Source organism: Acromyrmex echinatior, chromosome 6 (genome assembly GCF_024713525.1).
Source record: "Acromyrmex echinatior isolate Ae372 chromosome 6, ASM2471352v2, whole genome shotgun sequence".
Classification (NCBI taxonomy): Eukaryota; Metazoa; Arthropoda; class Insecta; order Hymenoptera; family Formicidae; genus Acromyrmex; species Acromyrmex echinatior.
In genome coordinates, this window is record NC_141857.1 from 8,233,494 (window position 1) to 8,251,806 (window position 18,313).

At 29.3% G+C, this 18,313-nt stretch overlaps 2 protein-coding genes across 7 annotated transcripts in view; one reads left to right on the forward strand and one right to left on the reverse strand.

Moving 5' to 3' along the window:
- Nucleotides 1-18,313, reverse strand: part of LOC105145287 (putative fatty acyl-CoA reductase CG5065) — a 91,304-nt gene that overhangs the window by 63,210 nt on the left and 9,781 nt on the right. The window lies entirely within an intron of this gene.
- LOC147909343 (putative fatty acyl-CoA reductase CG5065) lies at nucleotides 7,526-17,850 on the forward strand. The gene is made up of 10 exons (XM_087407222.1): nucleotides 7,526-9,415; nucleotides 11,135-11,274; nucleotides 11,350-11,472; nucleotides 12,222-12,347; nucleotides 12,520-12,665; nucleotides 12,754-12,860; nucleotides 14,048-14,246; nucleotides 15,971-16,210; nucleotides 17,416-17,673; nucleotides 17,748-17,850. The coding sequence occupies exons 1-10, from the start codon at nucleotides 9,349-9,351 to the stop codon at nucleotides 17,848-17,850; spliced, it is 1,509 nt and encodes a 502-aa protein (XP_087263348.1). The 5' UTR covers nucleotides 7,526-9,348.

The following is an 18,313-nucleotide window of genomic DNA, read 5'->3' on the forward strand; positions in this document are numbered from 1 at the left end:
TTACCATCTATTTCGATCGATAGCTGTCTGAGCAGCACTTCACATCATATAAAGATATCAAAAATTAGATCGATAATTGGATAGCCTTAAAAGATGAAGCGTTCTTCCAACGCGGTATCTGTATGCTACCAGAAAGATGGAAAAAAGTAGTGGCTAGCGATGGACAATACTTTCAATAAAACATTATGTACTGTTCTTTCACAATAAATGCTTAATTTTTGATAAAAAACGGCGGAAACTTATTTGTATACTCAATATTATAATAAGTTGTGTCATTTTATATTGTTTTATAGCTTTTGTTTTATATTGTAGCTTTTTATATATTATAGCTCTTGTTTATATATTGGATTTTAAATCGTTTTCTTATAATTTTAATTTTACTAATATTTTACTTTATTATTACTCCTGATGAATACCTGTAATAAAGATCTGTCTGACGTAAAAACTTTGTATCAGTGTTCTGTGTGCTTCAGTTTTGATATTGTATTTCTCTATTCTCTGTTCCTTTTATTATGCGGCTCCTTAGTCCGGAATCAGACTTGCGAGGTCTGTGGGATAGAGAGTTAAAACTCCCGAGTATTTCAATTTTAACCAAGAACTCTGAGTTGACGATAGCGATATAGAATCAGATGACGATCTAGTGGAAGAGATATGAGATGCGTTTGTTCGGGGAGACGCTAAGTATAATCAACGCGATGCTGCAAATATTTTGAAGCGTTTTTTTGGTCACAGTTTGTAAAATTCTTTTTTCTAATTGATTCATCAAATGCTTCAAAGCATTTGTAGCGAGACTTTGACTACGGCCGCTATTAGAGCTATTTGTATCATCCTTTGTTTTACCTCTAATATAACGAAGATAAAATGATAGAAATAACGCTAAGAGCATCTCTCCGAACCAATGGTGTGCTTAGTTTGCAAGCATGTCTCTCTAATGCCTCTGGCACACCAGCGCGATGTTCGTCGCGCGCGACATCGCGCTAGTATGTCGGAGCTATAAATCTCCGCTGTCCTAAATTATCTAAGAAGAATGTAGTCTACAAAATCAAGTGGAAGGATCGTAGTGCAACCTATGTGGAAGACAAACAACTAAAGACTAGTAATCGAACACAAAAATCATATCTAAAGAAACACTGCCATAAAATCAGTAGTAACTAAATATAGATTACATTACAATCATGAATTTGATTGGGACGATATTGAAATTTTGGACACTGAAACGAAATTATAATAAAAGATTAATGTCGGAAATGATTTACATAAAGCGACAAACCAATAGCATTAACTTACAAATAAACACGAAATTTTTAGACAAGATCACAGACTTCTATATATATTACTAGACTACTAAGGGGATCTGCAATAAAAGAAACAGGAAATAGAGAACAGAAAACAAGAATTTTAACCTATCAGAAATACACACATATGTATTTTATAATACATGATTTTTAATAAGTTGAAATTCTTATTCTCTGTTCTCTGTTCCCTGTTCCTTTTATTATGCGGAGCTCCTTAGGCCGGAATCAGACTATGAATTGAAGAATAAGATTGAAGATTGAAAGATTGAAATTTGACCATTCAGAACAAAAGGAGCCAAAATTTCTTTGTTCTCATTGCTAAAATTTTAATCTTTAATCTTTAAATCTTCAATGCATGATCTGATTCCGTCCTTACTCCTTAGGACAAACTTATGTGAAATGGACCCCGAAATTGTATGATAGTTTTCCGCATGCATCAGGAATATATCCAAAAGAATGACAGAATATGGCTGTATCTTTCATCCGTTCATACGCTAAACGTATAACCTTATGATGTGATTTCATAGCGAAAAATATTGTTCCTTTTGGAAGAGAAAGTTTTTAATGTGATTTAGAATACTCAGATATTTTTTCATAATTTTGTTATTATATTAAGAATATGTACAAAATATTCTTAAACATTAAGGGTCGACAGGAGTGACGAGCCAAATCCGATTTGATTTTGAAGACCTCACGTGGTAGGACCATGAAGCTCTGGATTCAGGGCTGCTAACTTCAAATATAATCTCCGTCTTCTTGTGTAGTTGTGTATTCATATACGTACGAAACTAATATGATTCCTGTCGAAAGCGAACGAGACAGCGAAAGAGAGTGAAAGCCCAACGTTCTCGCTCTGGTCGCTGTACAAGCGAAGACCGAAAATGCTTTCCCAACAATCTCGGCCGCTCGGTGTATATCAGTATAAGGACATTAGAGATAACATACACGTTTTAATAAATTTTAGTAATTATGTACCTTTCCCATTTATGTATAATAGCAAAATTGATTTCAAAACGCAATAGTTTACAAGATATTAATTATTTACAATTTTCCATGCGTGTTATATATCATATTCATAAACGCAATATGTAAAACTCTACGTGGTCATGCGCGTAAGATGTGAGATCAGTAAACTGGAGATCTCACATTCAAATCCTACATTCTTTTTTTTCATAGCTTTTCTAAAATAAAATTATTAATAAACATATTAAGGTAAACATATTTTTATATAATTATTGAATTTATACGTGCACTTTAAAAGTTTTAAACCAACAACCAAAATATAATAGTCAAATAAAAATAAAATATAGTCAAATGTTAGAATGAATATAAATAAATTACTGAAATTATATCAGAGGTTGGACAAAATATAACTAAATATTATAAATAAATTAAATCTTTATTGTGTCAGTGAGTAGTAAAAAATTCAAATTAAAACTACTTCTTTGTTCAAATGCAAAAAAATCATATATGATGGAATCATATATGAGTTAAAGTTTTTATAATTACGTTATATAAAGTCAATTGATTGATTGAGTGATTGATGTATCTTAGCCAAAATTGAATGTTCTGAAGTACATCTATGTATACATATAAATAAATTCATTTTTCATAAGAAAATTCAATTTAATAACAGATTTTATGAAAAGATTATATTCTAATAGACCAAACAGTAAAAATGCTTCATGTCAGAGTAATTCCAAATTTAAAGCTCTTAGTGTATTAGTAATAAAATAAGTAGAAGAGAGAGAGAGAGAGAGAGAGAGAGAAGAGAGATAATATGAATTTTACAATGAAAATAAATTCATCAGATGGAATGCTCGTTTTTTTTCAATATAATAATTCTAGCCCTGATTTTTATATTTTGTATTGTAATAAAGCGTTGTGTGTCTTCTTACAAATGACACAGTACAAGACAGTGATCATGTTATCCTTGCCGAATAACAAAAATGTAATGAGACACCGTGTATCTACTCAAGATTTTGTATGAAAATCCTTTCTGGCTTTTTATAGCAGAAAGCAATCAGGAACAAAGCTAACAGGTACCACTGCGAATTGTGAATTTTTGTATATGCACCTCTTTACGTGTATGTAAATGTTATTTTACTGCACAAGCATTGTAAATACATATGTACAAAAAAAATATTCTATGAACAAATTAATGTTTCTTGTAATAAATTAATAGTAGCAATACGATCTAATATTAATATTTTCAAGCAATTAAATACGATAGCATATAATTGAGCTTTAAAGGAAATTATAATTATAGAGCATTAAATTTATTTTAAAAGAATAAATACACGCTTCAGTCTTCCTTCTACAACAAATAAATTACTTTTTCATGGCCATGATCTCTTCCAAATATATTAAAATATTAATATATTAGAATATATTAGAATATTGATATGTTAAATATTCTTTGTCTTTACAAAAAACTTAATAAATTTTGTATATATACAAAATAATAAAACATCGTAGAAGAATTGATATAATTAACATGACTATTGACCATTATACGCTAGCACTTTTTTTAGAAATTTATGAATAAAAGCGCAATATAAAAAGTGTTTTCTTCAATAACCAATTTTATAACAAATAACGAAAATGTAAAAATTAATTAACTTTACTCTCTCAGACAGCACAGAATATTTATAAAATATTTTATAAATACTCTGTACTGCCTGGACTAGTCGAATAATCTCTTAAAATAAATATTAATATTAAAATAATAATGGAATTATTCTCCCTTACTCCTGTGGTTTTCTCCTTAATTTTGACATAAAAATACAAATAAATATATTATATAAAGTAATAAAATTTTAAGATTAAATAAACTCTTTACTGCCAGTTGCATCAATGTTAATTTAATTTTAAGCGAGGTTTAAAACTCTCTTTGTTCCTGTCTCTTTTCGGTTTTAAAACGAGATAGAGAAAGTTTTAAGTTTCGCTTAAAATCAAAGTAACATTGGTGCAATCGGACCTTAGTGCATTAATGCAAAAAATATTTTTAATTAAAATCTGTTTTGATAATTTATTAATTATACAATAACTTCTTCAAACATTACATACCCAAATGTTGATTAATTAATTCAATGATTAATTTAGTTTATACTGTGCTTTAATTGTAAAATATTAGCTTTTCATCTCGCTACACATGCTCTTATTTATATGTTGAGATAAACAGCCACTTTCCTGATACTGAAGTTATTTTCATAAACAAAACAACTTTTAAACAGAAATTGAAATTGACGAATGCATCAATTTCAATGCGGGAAGACATCGCTATTTCTGTTATTCCATCTTCTGTTTATTAGATGTAAAATAAGAATAGTATGTCAAGCATGGAAAGAGATAATTATTATATATTTTTAAATAATTTTGTCAAGCTATTTATCTTCGTATTTATATATCTTAAGCGTTCAATATGTTACTCAATTGTTACATATATATATATATATATATATATATATATATATATATTAGGTTGGAATTAATTCGTAGCGTTTTTTAATGAAAGAATGTTATTTATTTCACATGAGCATTAAAAAATACATTAATGAAAGTACTTCCCATCACTTGTAAAACGCTACGAATTAATTCCAACACCTAATATATATATTATATATATATATACATTGTTTATAAAAGAATAAAACATCTCTTATTTTTTACTTTATAATAGCTGGAAAATAATTTTGGTGATTTTAATAAATCAGATGTTAAATCAGATTAATCTGTCAAAATAGGATGCTAATGTGTGCGCATGTGCAACGTTGCTGAATCATTGTTGCAAACTTCTAACAATGTTAAGATGTTCGTTTTTTGTTATAATGCAACAAAACGTTTCAGCAATATTGCAATGTAATGTATTTAGAATAAATTTTTTACGAAGACTCAAAATGTAAATTATTTCTACACATATGTGTCACGAACTTTAATTTTTCTACAAATCGCATTTCTAGTGATACGTGCTTTCCAAAAGCATTTTTTTATGACAAAATATATTTATTTATATTTCAATAAGTATAGTATTAATTCTGAAGGATAAATTTATTTAAGGATAAAGCATGTATGTGTGTGCCCCGAACAAATTACACAATAATATTATCCACATTAAAATAATAAAACAGTCGCTTGGTAAGTTAATCGCAGTGATACTTTTTAATTCCAAACCACTCCGAATCAATTGAAATCGATTAATAAATAACGGTATAAAATTTATCAATAAAGTTCGGGCGTTGGTTTATTCTTGCATTCATATCAGGCATAAATACATCATCGATCATGTAATTAATATTTCGATAAATCATTTTCAGCAGTTTAATTGCTTATCATCTTATCCGATAATGATGCATTGATTGTATCCAAACACGATATTATACAATCTTTTGATTTCATATTTACAAATCAATAACTTGTTAGAAAATCTGTCAGAGAACACTCGCAATATCATGTCACATTACTTTTTGACAAATAGCATCTTTCAAGTTTATTGTCAAATTTTGAGCAGAATTCATCGCGTGGTTTCATTTCTGTAGACGATTAAAGCGAATAACCTTTGTATTTTTTGCAAAACGGAAAAAAACGAGTTTCGTGCAGTGATCAAACATCTACGTATGAAAGGTTTAAGACCGAAAGAAATCAAAGTCGAATTGGATAATGTTGTCATAGCACATCTGCACCAGCGTTTGCGACTGTATACAATTGGGTGAATGAATTTAAACGTGATCGTACATCCACATATGATGCACCTCGTTCGGGAAGTTCAACTGAGGCTGCTACGCCAGAAATCGATAAAGTCCACGATAGTGTTTTGACTGATCGACGAGTGAAAGTGCGCGAGCTTGTTGAGGCCACAGGCATATCACATGGCACAGTGATTTCAATTTTGCACGAACAATTGGACATGAAAAAGCTATCGGCAAAATGGGTGCCGCGTTTGCTCACTGTGGACCATGAGCGCGATCGTGTAACGATTTCAAAACAAGGTTTGGAGAGGTTTCAACGTAATCCAGATGAATTTCTGCATTGATTCATTACTGTGGACGAAATATGGATCCATTACTTCACATCCGAGACGAAGGAATAGTTAAAAAAACAATGGACTTCACCGAGTGAACCAGTTCCGAAGAAGGAGAAAACCGTGAGGTCGGCCGGAAAGGTGATGGTCACAGATTTTGGGATGCATGCGGTATAATTCATATCAATTACCTTCCGTCGAAGCAAACGATCACGATGCAGCCTTATTGGACCTGAACTTATTGTTTCAACAACATTTTAAAGAAAAAACGTCCCTATTTGGCGAAGAAAAAAGTGCTCTTCCATCGAGACAATTCACGGGTTCACATGTGCCCGATACTGACGGCCAAATTCAACGAATTCCGCTACGAATTGCAGCCCCATTCAGTATATTCGCCAGATTTAACACCCTGCAATTATTTCTTGTTTCCAAACCTGAAAAAATGATTCGGAGGAAAGAGATTCATCACCAGAGAGCAGCTTATCGCCGAAACAGAGGCTTATTTTGAAGGGTTGAACAAATCATATTATTTGTACGGCTTGAAAAAGTTAGAGAATCGTTGATTAAGTATATCGAGCTGAAAGGAGACTATGATGAAAAATGAAAATGAATCGATAAAAAAAAAATATGTTTTACTATGTTTTTCTAAAAACTTATTGACTTGTTCTCGTAAAATAAATATAAAACTTAGCTAATGAAATGGCCATCAAATAATAGATCAATAAATATTGTATTTAAATATAAAACGGATTAAATTAATTATTATATCTTAAAAACGACTGCACTAAAAGATTGTACTACATAAATATTGTAAAAACTTATATTTTTATATTATTATTGTAACAATTAAAGAATTATAGTTTGTGGAATATTACAAGCATATTACTGTTTGGATATACGTAATTTTCAAAATATAGAAGATTTCATGCTATGCAAATGCAGTATTACAAGGTATTACATATTTTTACATATTTACATGTACATATTTTTTATTACTCTTGATTACATAATAATATTGGTATTACATTGTAACGATGAATGTCGGACGTCATATGATCGATGTCGTATGTAGTGTGAATCCTATATTTCAAGTACGCTGAGTTCGTTCGGAACTAAGATGTGTTTTTTAATGCCAATTTGAAGTAGTTAATATTAGGTATAATTATTATAAATGTATTAGGAAATAAAATTTGTAATCTTTAAGATAAATGTTTTTTTTTTCGAATATTAAACTAATATCAGCTAAAATCCAATTCATTTCAATCCATTCAATCCATTTTCATGAATTTAAAGTACGCATTAAAAAAATTTTAATCCATTTTAATTCATTCTCGTATGTTGGGTCCAGCAAATGAGAATGGATTGAAATGAATTAAAAATGGATTCAGATTTTCAGAAATATTGGTTCACGAATGTTAAAATGAATGCTTTTCAATCATGAATGCATTTTTATTCATTTATAGGAATTGCATGGAGCATATCTCTATGCCTCTCAATCTAAAAATATTAGCTTTTTCTGTGCACACAAACACACAACACACACAATTGTGAATACTGTTCAATTCAAAATTTTGAATAGGAAATGCAATTTTTCAATCCAATTGCATTCAAATGAATCTAATTGAATTCAATTAAATAAAACAAAAATGTATTCACTATTTTAAATATGCATTCGGATAGAAAAAATTTCAATCCATTTAAATCCATTCTCATTTACTGAGCGGCTATTTGATATGATATTAACAGAATTATTTCATTTTTTATACGAAAAAAGATACCCACTTTTCAAAGATGTTTTAAAACAGTTTAACTGCAAAAAATCGTTTTGTTGTTAAGTATACGTGATAAAAATCGTTTTGTTACTAGTGTGATAATGCAACTCTTGAAGAAGAAATATCACCTCTATAAATTGTCGCGCGATTGCTCAAAGACGAGGAAATTAAGTTTTCCACAGACAGATTTTTAGTGAACACATGGCTTTTAACATATCATTTCAGGCTCGTTCAGAGCTAGATTTGTTCGTCATTACGATTTGTTCTACATTTCACGAGAATTTCAAAGCTTGCGTTTAAATCTCAATGAACAGAGAGCAATTGAAAAAAAGGTCTTTTTTGGTATTTTTAATTTTTTTCTATTTAACTAATAGATCGATTTTAATGTTCCACGTCTCATTTTGTAGCTATTTCAAATACCTATATTTTTCATATATGCTTTTTTCCATACAATCAATATCTTTCGTCTTATAAACGAAAAACGTGCTTTTTGTAACTATTCGATTTCTTTCACATATTTTCTTCACAAATCTCGAATCTAAAATATACATACGTATTTCTTTTCTGATGGCCTTTCGAAGATTTTCGTGAAGAGAAATGCTGGTTTATAATTTTTATCCGATAAAATTCAACTTCTACTGAGCTGTTCTTGCTACTCGAGTTTATGAAAGAGGTATACAACGCGCATGAAAAATCGTAAACAATTAAATATCTCGTAAATTGTTGCATCTTAACATAATGTATACTATTATGAACTAATGGGAAGGGTTCGATTATTACAATTTATTAAAACTTATTTGTTATTTAAATCGCGGTCTGATTCACAACGCTAAAAAATTATTTTATCCTCACTGTTCGTTAAATATTAAATGGAAACAAATAATGCTCGAGTATTATCAGCATGAATATGGCCTTAGAATGTCCCTCGCCCCTTTTTGATGCCGAGGTTCATCGAGCGGCCGAGAATGCTGCGAAAACATTCGGTTCCTTGAAACAAGCGACTAATGTGAGAAGGAGCACGCTGTCTCATTCACTCTTGGCGCTCCGAAGAGAACACACTTTATGTTTCTCTTTCTATAGAGAACAAAGATAGAATGATAAACACACAAAAGAACTAATAGCGCCTGCCCGAACGGATCTCATGTTGTATCTTCCATCAGACCGTCATCTGATTTTGTATCGTCAACGCAGAGTTCTTGGGTGAAATTGAAGTACTCAGAAGTCTTAATCTCTATCCTACAGACCTCGCTGTAAATACAACATGAAAACTGAAGCATACAGTACACCGATACAAAATTTTTACGCCAGCCAGACAATCTTTATTACAGGTATTTATCAAGAGTAATAATTAAATATTAGTAGAATTAAAATTATAAGAAAACGGCTCAAACGATTCAAAATCCAATATATAAACAAGAGCTACGAGACAATATAAAATACTTGTGAATAATATTAAAGGATAAAATTATAAAACAAAAGTAGAAAAAACAATAAAATTGATAATAGGACTTAATAAAATTGAATTTAACAACATTGAAAATGATCTCGTGTGAAGTTGAAATGTATGTCCATCGTAAATTTTGTTATTAAATTCTGTTATAAATTTTATTGATTTTTCTACTTTTGTTTTATAATTTTATCTTCTAATATTGTTAATAAATATATAATATTGGCTTGTAGCTCTTGTCTATATATTGAATAATAAAATATTAATATTAAGAAGAGAATCTTGTAAGAGATCTTGAAAAAATGCATTCTTTTATATATAATTTTTTTATAATCTTAAACCTTCAGCAGTATTCTGAAATTTTCGGCCATGATTTGGCCGTTAAGAATCATAGCATATTTTACAAACTTACCAAAGTTACCAACTTTTCGCTCCTTTACCAATAAGAATATTTTATTTTAAATTGGTCAATTAGCGATGTGGAACTCTTCCTCATAGATATCATTTTGAATGGATAAACGCGATAAAAAAGAATACCACTGCACGTTTTAAAGGCTATACCCGAAATTTACTATTAATGTGCGTCAAAGATATATCGGAAGTAACATTGATATAAATATATTGCAGTGGTAGGTGATTGTTTTGAAGAGAACCAAATAAATTTGAATGTGAATAAATTCATATTTGCGTTTTATTCAAGATTAGGAAGTAACGCCATTACCGCTTTTGTTACTTTTTTCAGTAACAATCGTTACTCTATTCTGTCTAACGATAACGGTAACGTCGTTATATTTTTACAATAATGATAATGAATTTAGCCGTTACTTTTACCGTTACTTCAGTTCCCTATTATTTTCTTATTTTACAATTTATTTTTAATTTCTTAAAAAATATTTTGTACTTAATATTTCATACTGTCTAATATTTCATAGTGTCCAATAGACACTACCAATGTTGAAAATATATAATTCATATCACATATATGATATTATACTGTAAATTTTTACGGTACGGGCAATATTGAAATACAAATAAATATTGAAATACAAATAATAGTAATTCTGGTAGAAATAAATCACTTAAATCATTGAAAATTGTTGAAATCTCTATCAATTGATTCATTTCATTCCATTTTCATAAATTATACTGAAATGAGTCTATTGATAAAGATTTCACCGATTTATTTCCACCAGGAAACATTAACGTTTAAAAATGATATTTAATGTGTATAATCCAAATTCTTATAAAAATGAATACAGTAAAATAACGATATTAAGAAAATAAAGAATTAATAAAACAGATAGGTAAGTTTAATATAAACAAAAGCTTGCCCTATATACAAACTGTAGTTAGTAGAGAGTTTCAAATTTGAACATTTATTTCACATTTAATATTAAATTATCAGCTAATGAAATTTTAAAATCTAATAACTTACTTCAGCATAATAAAAAAAATAACGAATTGTTCCTTTTCAAGTAACGGGAATGCCTTACTTTTTTGAAGTAACAATCTTGGTTTTATTGCATCAGCCGCTACTTTACTTTTTGGTCACATTAGTATGTATATTATTTTTCTAATTTGTTTATATTTTGTTTGGTAGAAGGAACAGGCTTTCTTGGAAAAATGTTGATCGAGAAACTGTTACGAAGCTGTCCTGATATTTCTATGATATATGTAATGGTACGTTCGCAAAAAGATAAAAGCCCTGAAAATCTGTTGGACGAAATGCTTGAAGATCCGGTTAGTAACACACTGACTATATCAAAACATAATATATTTGTGAACCATTGTTATATAAATCTATATAATCCACAGCTTTATGACCGAATAAAAAAAGAAGTACCTTATTTTCGCAAAAAAATCATACCAATCATAGGAGATTGCAATATCAAAGATTTGGGATTGTCAGAAAGTGATAGAAACATGCTAATAAATAAGGTAATTAAAAGTGCACTTGTTACTCTCTCGTCTGTATACATTATATTTTAACGTAAAAAATTAATGTTTATCTAAAAAAACTTATACTATATACATATAACATGTTATACACAAGGTATCCCAGAATATTTAGGACAATTTTCATATGCAAATAGAGCGAACTAAACTGAATCGAAAAGTGATCTTTTCAATTTTTGTAATAGTTAACGAATTATTAATTATTAAACATCGTTGTATTAGCGTAGCTTATTGCTAAATGCAAGCGCATGGCGAGATGTCATGTAATCGCTCAGCGATCGAGATAGCTATGTATGCGGCAAATTGTTTACTATTAATAAGGTGTTCAGTAACCTCGATCATTGTGCGGCTGCATCTCGCTGTGCGCTTGCATTATTAGGCGGTAAGCTGGATTAATATGATGACTTTTAATAATTAATAACTCGTGCATTTGGTGAAATGATCGGCCGAATATGTTCTTATTCGATAATCTTTAGAAAAGAATATCTCGTTAATTATTGCAAAATAGACCTCTTTTGAAAACATATAATAAAGTTCATTATTTGACAAGAATTTTTTCAAAAAAAAGAATTCATTTTGCATCCGAAAATGAATTTAGAATTGATGACATATCATTGAATTTTTTTTTAACTCTGTGCTACCTGGGATAACTGTCAACAAAGAAATAAATTCTCTCCTTTTTTTATATTTCTGTTATACTTAAAATAATGTGTAACGATTATTATTATCAGGTAAAGATAATTTTTCATATAGCAACGAATATGCAATTCTACGAAAATCTCAAAATTTCTACAATAGTAAACGTTGATGCTACTGCTACCATCATAAAACTTGCAACATGCATGTGGAAGTTGAAGGTAACTAATCTAACAATATGTTTTAATAATAGTACTTAACAAAAATTATTAATATATAATTAATATATATATATAATGTACATCATATACATGTATATATAATTAATATATGTCATTAAATTTTTACTTATTTTAAGAAAGAAACATAAATTAAATTTATCATTTATTTCAGTCATTTATTCATGTGTCAACAATATACTCAAACTGTCATGTAAAACATATTGAAGAACGTATATATTCGTATCCCATTAATCATAAACATCTTATCACATTCGCACGGAACTTACCCGAAAACATATTCGAAGAGAAAATTTCTAAGTAATTCTTCTATTCCAAAAATAATAAAGTATAATTAAATATATTATATAACATAAATATAGGAAGCTAATTCATCATTTTTGAACAGAATCTCCTCACAATGGCCGAATACATTCACATTCACGAAGGCAATTTCAGAAGGACTATTTAAAACCGAAGCTGCAAGTCGATTTGGAATATTTCGACCTGCAATAGGTAACAATATAATTAATTATAAAAATTAATAGATTTTTTTAGCGAAGTATTTACTAAATTCCATTCATGTATAAGTTATATACAGTGTAACTATTTGCCACCGTTTTGTACGATTAGTTTACAACACATAGTATGGCACATCTATGTGGTGTGTCTTAAATATGCTAAAAGATTTCAAGAGATGATTCCTCACACAAATTCAAGACAAAAATTTTATATGACTGAATGTCTAAAACGGCTTAGTTTCAAAGATATGTAATCAAACATGAAAAAAATTCCGTTTTTTCCATAAATTTCAGAAATCATTCAGATTGTTTTAAAAAATTGATGTATGTTTAATAGAAGCCTTATCTTTTCGGGCTATACATTATTTTTTTATTCAATCAAAGCCGGACTCAAGGATAAGTGAGTATGCCATTTTTAGAAAAAAAATTGATATGCCACTGATTTTTTTTAAGTTTAATATTTTTTCAAGATAATTGGGATAAATGAACAAAAAAATGTCTCTAACATATTTTCAATAGAATAATCATTTCCGAGGAAAAAAATAAATTCAAATTTGTAGACTCCAAAAATCATTTTATTTGATATTGATCTCAGAAATGACTATTCTATCGAAAATATTACAGATACATTTTTCTGTGAATTTCCCGAATGCTTTTCTGATGATATCCTATTTATCATAAAAAAATTTTGAACATAAAGAAATCATTGGCATATCAATTTTTTTCATAAAAAAAAGCATTATCCGCTTTATCTTTGTGTCTGCTTCTGATTGAATGAAAAAGAATGTATAACCTCAAAAGATAATCGGCTTCATGTTCTTTAAACACATATAAAGTTATATAATTCATATAATATTAAATAATATACATTAAAATAACCAGAAAGATTTTAAGAAAAAACATCTTTTTATTATTTTGATATCATATACCTTTGAAATCAAACTGTTACAAGATATGATCATATAGAATTTTTATCTTGAGGTTTTCCTTCCTCGAGGTAAATTCCTTTTTGGTAAGGAATCATCTCTTAAAGTCTTTTAACGTACTTAGAACACACTCCGTATAATGTGAAAGTTTAATTTTAAAATAACTCTAAACAACCGTGGAGTGCGTGCATACTTGCGTACATTTAATATAAATATTCATGCATCTACGCAGAGGAATAATTAAGATGCGTTTTAGTTATATCTAGCGCCAGTGAACCACTTATCGGTTGGATCGACAATATGTATTCAGGGTTATCAGGTTTCGCAAGGAGTTTGCTACTCGGTATCGTAAGATTTCACCACTGTAATGGCGCTTACAAGGCGAATATAGTGCCTGTTGATTTTACCGTAAACGCTTTAATTGCTAGTGCGTATGATGTCTGCAGTCAATACTGGTACGATCAGTTTTATGATTTATATTATTGTAACTATAAAAATATGAGGAATAACGAGTACATAAGAATAAATATAATGTGTTGAAAGAAAATTGTATTAAAGAATAAATATATATATTATAATACAGGATGTCCCGAACCGACTGAATATCTCGGAAAGTATGCGCTTTTGAGAAAAATGTTTCAGACAAATATTGCAATGATGTATTTAATGATGTTAGCAGTTTGATCTTGAATGGTGTCGCCAAGATCAGGTTATATCGATGTATTTTTAATGGAACACCATACTTTTGATTCCAGAATCTAATAGCTGATGTCAAGAGCTTTTCAAAACATTACAATAAAGTTATTTTTCATTAATTACTTTTCGAATTAAGAGGATTGAAAATTACAGTACATACCGCTGGCATTAGCATTGCACAATGTAACCGACTGACGATTAAAACTTCTTGAATGTTGTTCCTTATCATGTTCTGAATAATATTTGTCAAGAACAAGGCCATTAGAAGGTATGCCTCTTATTTTCATTTTTGCACTAAAAATTCATTTTTACGTAAAAATGAATATAAAAGGTATAATCTCTCTAATGGTCGTGATCTTGCCAAATATTATCCAGGACATGATTCAGTACATAATAAACAACATTCAAGAGGTTTTAGCTGGCAGGACATCTTGAGTAACGCTAATACTGGTGATACTGCAAGCACGATATACTTTCAAGCATCATAACTCGAGAAGTACTCAATAAAACATAACTTTATTGTAATGTTTTGGATAGCTCTCGACATCGTTTATTAGACTCTGGAATCAAAGTAAGATATTCCGTTAAAGAAAATCGATGTAACCTCGATCTGACCTTAGAAACTACCCAAGATCAAACTTCTAACATCACTAAATGCATTACTTTATATAATGTAACATTATCTGAAACATTTTCTCAAAAGTGCATACTTTCCGAGATATTCAGCCTGTCCAGGACATATGGAACATCCCTATATGATACTCTTCGACTATACAGGTTGTCTCGAAATTTTTTGAATATCGCAGTAAGAAAGTTTTAAAAAAATTAAATGAAAAAATTATTTGTGAATATTTATTTTAAGAAGCAGTTTATGAAACAATAAAAGTTTAAATTGTCGAACTATTGCTTGAAATAAAAATTCACAAATATCATTTTTACTTAATTTTTTAAAAACTAAAAACTTTCTTTCTGTGATATTCTGATCCGCGAATTTCAGAATATCTTGCATACAGATATTATTAGAGCAAAAAGTTATAATATTCTTATAAACTTCTTATTTTACTAAGGCCTTGGTAGCCTAAAGGTTTAGAACGCTCGTACGAAATATAGGTTCGACTCTCGATTCCGACCAAGGTAATATTTTCCGCAATAAATTTATTTACAGTTTTTCATCACATCAACATCTTTCTAATAAGGTGCTTGATTGAGCATCAAATTATTAAAATTACTTGTTAATTTAATACGTGATATTACTATAGTGTTTAATTGCGTTTATAAGTTCAAAAAATCGGCAGTTCAAATTAATAACTATATATCAATATGATATATATAAATATGATATATATATATATATATATATATATATATATATATATATTTAGTAATTTAGATAAATTATTTAAGCATCAAAGATTTAACTTTGATCGTTGTGGCCATTACTTCTATATCTTATTGTTTATTTAAATACACATTTATGTTATAGCCATACAGATAATGTGCTTGTTTATAATTTCGTTCCGCCAGTCGATGGCCCTACTTGGAATGAATACATTCATGCATTACTTGACATCAATAAAATATATCCCTTACGTAATGCCATATACTTGCCATTAATGACTCTCTTCAAACATAAGATACCATACAGATTTTGCGTTTGGTTCGGTCACTTCCTTCCTGCTTTACTTTTGGATGCCGCCAGTATCTGTATTGGACGTAGCCCGAGGTATCAAGCAAAGACCATTGCACGTAAAAATTGTAATCATAACTATAAAACTGCAAAAAGCAATAAATTGATTGGCTACTGCATCGGGGCCAAGCGTTGCTGCGTCCTGTGTGCAGAAGCAACGCTCGTGAAACGTTATAACATGATGGAAGGGATTACATGGTGTGTGCAGTTGGACGGTGTCTCTCTTTAAATCTCCGCCCTCTCTTTCTATAAATGTTCATAAATTTCAAGGGGTGCATTCCAAGTTACGCTGATGTATCGTTTTATTCTTTATTATTTGATGAACAACGAGGACAAATGATGCATCATGTGCTTTGTTCGTTAACTCGGAACGCACCCAAGGGCTACAACTATGAAACGCGAAACATGAGGCGGTATTCATAGTCTGTTTTTTATTTTAAAACTGCCTTAATATAATGTCTTAAGATCTTAATACAGTCCTCGGGTTGATTTATATCTTAAGATTTTACTTACGACAGTCTTAAAGTAAGAATCGACTATGAATACCAACCTCTATCGCGTCGTGAACTTAATTCTAAATTTTTTCTTGCACAAGGAAATATTAGTAGATTTTCGTTCTGCCACCAAGTCACACAGCCTTAATAGATTTTCTGTTATGTCTATAATGTTTTCTTTAAGTCACTTACAATTTCTGACTAAAATTTTGATGTGCATTAACCTTAAATATAAATACTGTGTCTTATATTGGCTGCATTCAGTACTACAACCTCTCACTGAGCACTCAGTAAACGGTCATGATACTGAATACACTCATTTAAGTTCTTAAGAATTAACTTATTGTTAATTCTTAATCGAAGTACAACTCTCACTTCTTATCTCTTTCCATTCTAGAATTGGAAAGAGACAGTGAATAAGTTGAACTTCGGTTAAGAGTTGTAATCGTAAGTTGTGGAACTGAACCTTAAGGTACAGCCGGTCACAGAAAGGTTGCCACACCTTTTTTTCGATGGGTTTCGAAATGCAGCTTGCTCACCGAGCGATTGATTCTTATTCATGGATACACAAATAAGAGCTAATCGCTGGGTGATTAGGCTGCTATTTAAAAAAAAGTGTTGCTACCTTTCTGAGACCAGCTGTATGTACTACTACGACTGTATGTATTACTATAATGGTTTCTGTTTAAATCAAATAAAATTATATTAATAATATGAACAATTTTAATAATATTCAATATATTTCAGTATGTGGAAATTATATATGAAGGTAGACAAATTTTGTAAAGCAATTGAACCTTTCTGTAACACAGAATGGACATATTCTATTGATAATGTTCAATCAATGTGGGATAATCTCGAAGAGAAAGATAAACAGTTATTTAACTTTAACATGATGGAATTTAATTGGACAGAATACTTAATTAATCATTATCAGGGCATGCGGCTCTACCGACTTAATGAAAATGACAGTATGTTGAAAGTTAGTCGTATGAAATATACAAGGTAATAAATCTCACTTTCGCTTAATCTTTCCAGTTTAAGTTTCTCATTTTTATTTATAGAATGTTTAATTTTAGATTTTATTGGATACACCAAATCATCAAAACTATACTTTTCTTTATAATCTTTTGGATCATTTGGTTCATGTTTAGAGAAATGTTCGAATACTATTTACTCTAAGTATAATATCTTGTCATTATATATGATATATATATATATATATATATATATATATATATATATATAGTTTATTTTATAAGATATTCAATAATATTTTTAAACACTGTTTTTAAATAAAGTAATTGCACCGTATATGGCCTATTTAAGTTTTGTGACCTTTTTGTAATCTTTGCTGAGTTTGAAATTAAAAACTGATCGTCAAATTCAAAAGAAGGAACATTTCTGAACATTAAAAAGTATGAAACATTTCAAATATATATACTTAAATAAATTATGATTTTAAAAAAAGATTATAGCATTTTGAGCCATATTAGGTTCACATATACAAAAATAAAAGAAATCGCAAATCTAACATAGACTATAAATATAAAATCCAGTTATTTTATATCAATCTATCTTAAATAAATGGATTAACTGTAATCAATTATATCATTTGATATACAGGATTTGAAATTTAAATGTT